General features: G+C 44.0%; 1 protein-coding gene across 1 annotated transcript; it reads right to left on the bottom strand.

Moving 5' to 3' along the window:
• Window positions 1-214: 214 nt before the first annotated feature.
• On the bottom strand, window positions 215-620 carry LOC141579964 (large ribosomal subunit protein eL36). The gene has a single exon (XM_074378812.1). The coding sequence runs from the start codon at window positions 587-589 to the stop codon at window positions 272-274; it is 318 nt and encodes a 105-aa protein (XP_074234913.1). The 5' UTR covers window positions 590-620; the 3' UTR covers window positions 215-271.
• Between the last annotated feature and the right edge of the window lie 6698 nt (window positions 621-7318).

The following is a 7318-nucleotide window of genomic DNA, read 5'->3' as shown; positions in this document are numbered from 1 at the left end:
AGACTGTTCCTGCAAAGGAAGCGTGAACTTGGCTATGGCAGCTCTCTTAATTTCTGGAGAAGGCTGTAAGCCAACAACTTTCTGGAAGCTTGGTATAAATTTTTCCATCCTGAAGGAAAATCTGGGCTCAACAGTAAAACCTCTACTCTATTGGCTGCCATAGATGTTAGCCTTAATGATCCACCCTACCTAGGATCATCTTTGATTCTTTTTTTTTTTTTTTTTTTTTTTGGGCGCAGCTGTTTATTTCAGGAGACAGCAGGGGACGGGCTTAGTCTTTCTTGGCAGCAGCTTTCCGCATGGCAGCCAGGACGTTGCTCAGCTCCTCCCGCTTCCTCTTGGCCCGGATGTGTGTCCCCACCCTTTTCTTGATGAACTTGAGGGCCCGTTTGTCCTTGGAGACCTTCAGCAACTCCATGGCACGCCGCTCGTATGGGGCAAAGCCACACACCTCCCGGATCATGTCCCGCACGAACTTGGTGTGTTTGGTCAGACGCCCGCGGCGGCGGCTGTGCCTGGGCTTGCTCACGTTCTTGGTTACCTTGTGGCCCTTGTTGAGGCCCACGGCCATAGGATACCGAAGAGCCATGGCTGCTGCTCCTCTACAATGGCGACTGTGGCGGAAGCCATCTTTGATTCTTTGATCCACTTTGTCCCCTGCTATTACATTTCTTTCCAAGGATTCTCTATATCTTATACATAATGGACTTGACTGAAAGGAGTTTAGAAGGAAGCTATAACACTAAGTGCAAATGGTGGTGGTGAGGAAAAGGTGATATGTAGCCTGGTGGCTTGTTGAAGGAAGTGTGCCATGCCAAGTGGTGACCCACAAAGCATTGGTCTGACTAACAGAACTTTTAAAACAATTAGAGTTAGTTAGCAATGCTTTACAATACCAAGACTTCATTTTTTTTTTTTTTTTTTTTTTTTTTTGACACAGAGTTTCACTCTCGTTACCCAGGCTGGAGTGCAATGGCGCGATCTCGGCTCACCGCAACCTCCGCCTCCTGGGTTCAGGCAATTCTCCTGCCTCAGCCTCCTGAGTAGCTGGGATTACAGGCATGTGCCACCATGCCCAGCTAATTTTTTTTGTGTGTTTTTAGTAGAGACAGGGTTTCACCATGTTGATCAGGATGGTCTCGATCTCTTGACCTCGTGATCCACCCGCCTCAGCCTCCCAAAGTGCTGGGATTACAGGCTTGAGCCACCGCGCCCAGCCAAGACTTCATTTTTTAAAATGTCCAAATCACCAGTTACTCTTCAAGAATTGGAATAGACGGGGCCGGGCGCGGTGGCTCAAGCCTGTAATCCCAGCACTTTGGGAGGCTGAGGCGGGTGGATCACGAGGTCAAGAGATCGAGACCATCCTGGTCAACATGGTAAAACCCCGTCTCTACTAAAAATACAAAAAATTAGCTGGGCATGGTGGCGCATGCCTGTAATCCCAGCTACTCAGGAGGCTGAGGCAGAACTGCCTGAACCCAGGAGGCGGAGGTTGCGGTGAGCCGAGATCGGGCCATTGCACTCCAGCCTGGGTAACAAGAGTGAAACTCTGTCTCAAAAAAAAAAAAAAAAAAAAAAAAAAAAAAAAAAAAAAAAAGAATTGGAATAGACAACAAACCTGCAGTCTTTTGGCAACAGTCTAGTGATTGCTTCTTTCCTTAAATGGGCATGGGGCCTGATTACTCACTTATCTTGCCTGCTTCTCTCATATAGATATTTGAGATCATCAGTGCTTACTGCAAGAGTTGAGGGGAAAATCTAGAAAGGAGCTGCTAAGAGAGCCGTGCATGCTCAGGCACACACAGAATAGTACATTCTTAAGCCTGTGGTTCTTGACTTCTGCTGCAGGTTAGACTCATCACTCAAAACTCTTTCTGGAAGCTCTTAGAAATTCCAATACCAGGCCAGGCACGGTGGCTTACACCTGTACTCCCAGCACTTTGAGAGGCCAAGGCAGATGGATCATGAGGTCAGGAGTTCAAGACCAACCTGGCCAAGATGGTGAAACCCCAACTCTACTAAAAATACAAAAAAATTAGGCAGGGGTGGTGGCGGGCGCCTGTGATCTCAGCTACTCAGGAGACTGAGGTAGGAGACTCTCTTAAACTTGGGAGGGGGACATTGCAGTGAGACAAGATTGCGCCACTGCACTCCAGCTGGGTGACAGAGTTAGAATCTGTCTCAAAAAAAAAAAAAAAAAAAAAAAAAAAAATTCTAATTCCAGTGGGATACCGTGGTTCATGCCTGCAATCCCAGCACTTTGAGAGGCCAAGGCGAGTGGATCACTTGAGGTCAGGAGTTTGAGACTAGCCTGGCCAATGTGGTGAAACCCTGTCTCTACTAAAAATACAAAAATTAGCCAGGTGTGGTGGCAGGTGCCTGTAATCCCAGCTACCCAGAAGGCTGAAGCAGGAGAATCCCTTGAACTTGGGAGGTGGAGGTTGCAGTGAGCCAAGTTTGTGACACTGCACTCCAGCCCAGGCAACAAAGTGAGACTCTGTCTTGAAAAAAAAGAAAAAGAAAAAAAATTCAATGCCGAGGTCACATGCCAGACCAATTAAATCAATATCCGGGCCAAGAAATTATGAAACCTTTCCAAGAAAGTATGGAATTACAGCCAAGGTTTAGGATCATTGAAACTAAAAGGAGAAACCAAAGAATGTGACGGTTCTGCATCAAGATTATTAAACTAAACCCACAGCAACTGGGTAATGAAGACCAGATAGCACCCATAGAGATGACATTATAATGCTTTTTGGAGGTTGCATAGGGCATGTTGTAATTAAGCCTTTTTTTTTTTTTTTTTTTTTTTTTTTTTTTTTCAGTTTTCTCTGCTATGGAACACTTAGCAGTTTGAAATAGAAACAAATCTTAAAGGAAAGAAAAACAAAATTGGCAACCTGAGAGTGACTTGAAACTGAAGTTCTGATGTAGACTCAGCTCAGTTTAGGTTCAATAGTTTTCACCTTATTAAAACCTGCAGTACAGAACTAATAGCCAATGCACTGACTTCCTAATAACAACGGGATTCCTAGTTATTTCCCAACAATTAAGGAGAAGTAATTAAAAAATAGTTTACATTTTTCTTTTTCTTATTCACTATTTTATTTAGTATTAATGATAGCTACATAGGTTAACCTTCCATGTGTATGTGTAGAAATATTATATTCTTCTTTTTTTTTTTTTTTTTTTTTTTTTGAGACGGAGTTTCGCTCTTGTTACCCAGGCTGGAGTGCAATGGCGCGATCTCGGCTCACCGCAACCTCCGCCTCCTGGTCTCCGGCAATTCTCCTGCCTCAGCCTCCTAAGTAGCTGGGATTACAGGCACGCGCCACCACGCCCAGCTAGTTTTTTTGTATTTTTAGTAGAGACGGGGTTTCACCATGTTGACCAGGATGGTCTCGATCTCTCGACCTCGTGATCCACCCGCCTCGTCCTCCCAAAGTGCTGGGATTACAGGTTTGAGCCACCGCACCCGGCCTCTTTTTGTTTTTTTGAGATGAAGTCTCACTCTGTCACCCAGGCTGGAGTGCAATGGCAAGATCTCGGCTCACTGCAACATCCTCCTCCTGGGTTTAAGGGATTCTCTTGCCACAGCCTCCCAAGTAGCTGGGATTACAGGCACCCGCCACCACGCTTGGGTAATTTATTTATTTATTTATTTATTTATTTATTTATTTTTGAGACAGAGTGTCGCTCTTGTTACCCAGGCTGGAGTGCAATGGCACGATCTCGGCTCACCGCAACCTCCGCCTCCTGGGCTCAGGCAATTCTCCTGCCTCAGCCTCCTGAGTAGCTGGGATTACAGGCACGCGCCACCATGCCCAGCTAATTTTTTGTATTTTTAGTAGAGACGGGGTTTCACCACGTTGACCAGAATGGTCTCGATCTCTCGACCTCGTGATCCACCCGCCTCGGCCTCCCAAAGTGCTGGGATTACAGGCTTGAGCCACCGCGCCCGGCTAATTTTTGTATTTTTAGTAGAGATGGGGTTTCACCGTGTTGGTCAGGTTGGTCTCAAACTCCTGACCTCAGTCAATTCGCCTGCCTCGAGCTCCCAAAGTGCTGGGATTACAGGCGTGAGCCACCGCGCCCGGCCCAGCCTTCATTCTTTATGTCACTAAGTATCCTGAATTAAGCAGGCTTTTGGAAAAATAGTCTTAGATCAGAAGGCCAGGCGCGGTGGCTCACGCCTGTAATCCCAACACTCTGGGAGGCGGAGATGGGTGGATCACGAGGTCAATTGATGGAGACCATCCTGGTCAACAAGATGAAACCCTGTCTCTACTAAAAATACAAAAAAAATTAGCTGGGCATGGTGGTGCATGCCTGTAGTCCCAGCTACTCGGGAGGCTGAGGCAGAAGAATTGCTTGAACCCGGGAGGCGGAGGTTGCAGTGAGCTGAGATCGCACCGTTGCACTCCAGCCTGGGTAACGAGAGAAACTAAAAAAATAAAATAAAATAAAAAGTCTTAGATCTAGAAAACAAATGTGAATTTCCAAATAACAACTATCTTTGAAATTGTTATGTCTATCTAATAATTTGTGTTTTGGGTGTCTTCCTAGGAATCTGGTTTGTTCTTTGGTGGCTCTAAAGTCTACGGCATTGAAAACCACACCAAATGCACCTGTGGAGTGATCTAAATTTCTGGAGCTAGAAATTTCAATTATTATTATTTTTTTTTTTTGAGACGGAGTTTCGCTCTTGTTACCCAGGCTGGAGTGCAATGGCGCGACCTTGGCTCACCGCAACCTCCGCCTCCTGGGTTCAGGCAATTCTCCTGCCTCAGCCTCCTGAGTAGCTGGGATTACAGGCACGCGCCACCATGCCCAGCTAATGTTTTGTATTTTTAGTAGAGACGGGGTTTTACCATGTTGACCAGGATGGTCTCGATCTCTTGACCTCGTGATCCACCCGCCTCGGCCTCCCAAAGTGCAGGGATTACAGGCTTGAGCCACCGCGCCCGGCCTTGAAATTTCAATTATTATTTTTCCATCAGGATTACTGAAATAATTAAAGACAAATTCAAACACACACACACACTCTCTCTCTCTCTCTCTCTCTCTCTCTCTCACACACACACACACACACACACACACTCAACATAGGAGCCAGTTAAAGAAAAAGTCCAGATGAACTTTGATCTCCACAAATTCCAACTCAAAGATGCAGAGTTTGGCCAGAATCAGCCCAGTCACCAACCAATTGAAAACCATTTGGTTGCTCTATATTCAAGTTTCTGTGAAAGATTCAAGCTATTAATACTGTCTTAGCAGAATCTGCTCCTTTCAAACACAAAAGATTCTTTGCTTATGTCCACATCTTATTTGGGAATCTATCAGTATTCCTTGTTTGGAAGGAAACCTGACCAGAACCTCCCAAAGAGATCCTCTAGTCCTCTTCCATTTACTAACTGCTTTGGGCTATGCAAATGCACGCATGTGCATGCCAACATAAATTATGGCTAACAATTTGTCACTATTGCTTTATTAACAAATACAATTCAGGTAGAATAATTAAATAGGGACACATAGTAAAATAAACAGTCCAGTGACCTTTTAAACTGAAAAGTTCTGCTTTACAAACAAAAAAGAGAACAATACAGTTACATGGTAGTGCTAGTACAGACCTACTGAATGTGTCCTTGACCAGCCAGCCGGCAAGTCGTCCCATCTCTTCCATCCCAGAAAAGCGTGAAAAGAACAGGACAGCTGTAGTGTCCTGACTTTGAGACTCACTGGTGAATGGAGTGACAGATGTAGAGCTAGTGCCCCAAAGTGGGCAGGACCTGATTCCCAACAGACAAAAGAGGGTGACAATCTCTGAGTCCCATTTACTTCAATAAAAAGAAATTTTTTTAAAAGCCAGCTGTCTTTTTTTATACATAAGATACTGGTACAAGGCCATATTTACTGATTAGGTCTCAGAACATCATCTTGCCTGATAATCCATGCAAAATGCCAACAGTTTTTCCCTAACTCATTAGTATTACCTCTTTATTCTATCTGTACTAGGTATATGTTGTATGCTCTTGGTCTTTCTATAGCTTTAGTACATATCTGAAATAATAAGGGCTGCCCTAAGTTTTTCTTAGGTTTACTTAACAAAAATCTGAAACGTTAAAATTTTAGTCTCCAAAATATTTCATATCTATTATATCTTTTTATAATAAACCAAAGACCCCTAGTTTTATTTAATATTCATTTATTGTAACTCTCTCCTATCTAAAGTAGCAAATATGTTTCATAACACATATTCTTTTCTCTACCATTTGTGGTGATGGTACCTTCCTGCATTTTTGCTCTTCTACCCAGGGACAGTCAGTGTCTAGAAATCAAGTACCTGTTGCTTATGTTTCTCTAGAGGAGGTGCTCAAGAAATAGAAGAAGTCACATATATTATCTAAGTGGGTCTTCAGAGTCCTCTTTTGGAGTTGACTGGGGGTAATATCCCTATTTTATAAATAAGCAAACTGAGGCTTAGGTAGACTAAGTGATATATCATCTAACCTATTACAGAAAATTAATGGAATTGTAAGTACAAACTAGTTGTCCCAATTTATAATTTGGCAGTCATTTCATTATCTCATATTGCTTCTCCTAATTTATGAAAAAACCTGGCAATTTTATTTAAAAATATTTTGGACTGGTCAGGTGCAGTGGCTCACGCCTGTAATCCCAGCACTTTGGGAGGCTGAGGTGGGCAGATCACGAGGTCAAGAGATCCAGACCATGGTGAAACCCTGTCTCTACTAAAAAATACAAAAAACAGCTTGGTGTGGTGGCGCATATCTGTGGTCCCAGGTACTCGGGAGGCTGATTCGGGAGAATTGCCTGAACCCAGGAGGCCGAGGTTGCCGTGAGCAGAGATCGTGCCACTGCACTCCAGCCTGGAGCCTGGTGACAGAGCAAGACTCTGTCTTAAAAAAAAAAAAAAAAAATATATATATATATATATATATATATATATACACACACACACACACACACACACACACACACATTTTCAGCTGAACACAGTGGCTCATGCCTGTAATCTCAGCACTTTGGGAGGCCAAGGCAAGTGGATCACTTGAGGTCAGGAACTCAAGACCAGCCTGGCGAACATGGTGAAACCCCATCTCTACTAAATATACAAAAATTAGCTGGACATGGTGGCACACACCTGTAATCCTAGCTACTTGGGAGGCTGAGGCAGAAGAATCACTTGAACCTGTTGAACCTGAGAGGCGGACATTGCAATTAGCTGAGATCACACCACTGCATTCTAGCCTGAGTGACAGAGTGAGACTCCATCTCAAAAAGAAAAAAAAAA

This window comes from Saimiri boliviensis, chromosome 10 (genome assembly GCF_048565385.1).
Source record: "Saimiri boliviensis isolate mSaiBol1 chromosome 10, mSaiBol1.pri, whole genome shotgun sequence".
NCBI classification, from domain to species: domain Eukaryota; kingdom Metazoa; phylum Chordata; class Mammalia; order Primates; family Cebidae; genus Saimiri; species Saimiri boliviensis.
The sequence above is the reverse complement of the archived record's forward strand: the minus strand, read 5'-3'. Positions and strand labels throughout refer to the sequence as shown.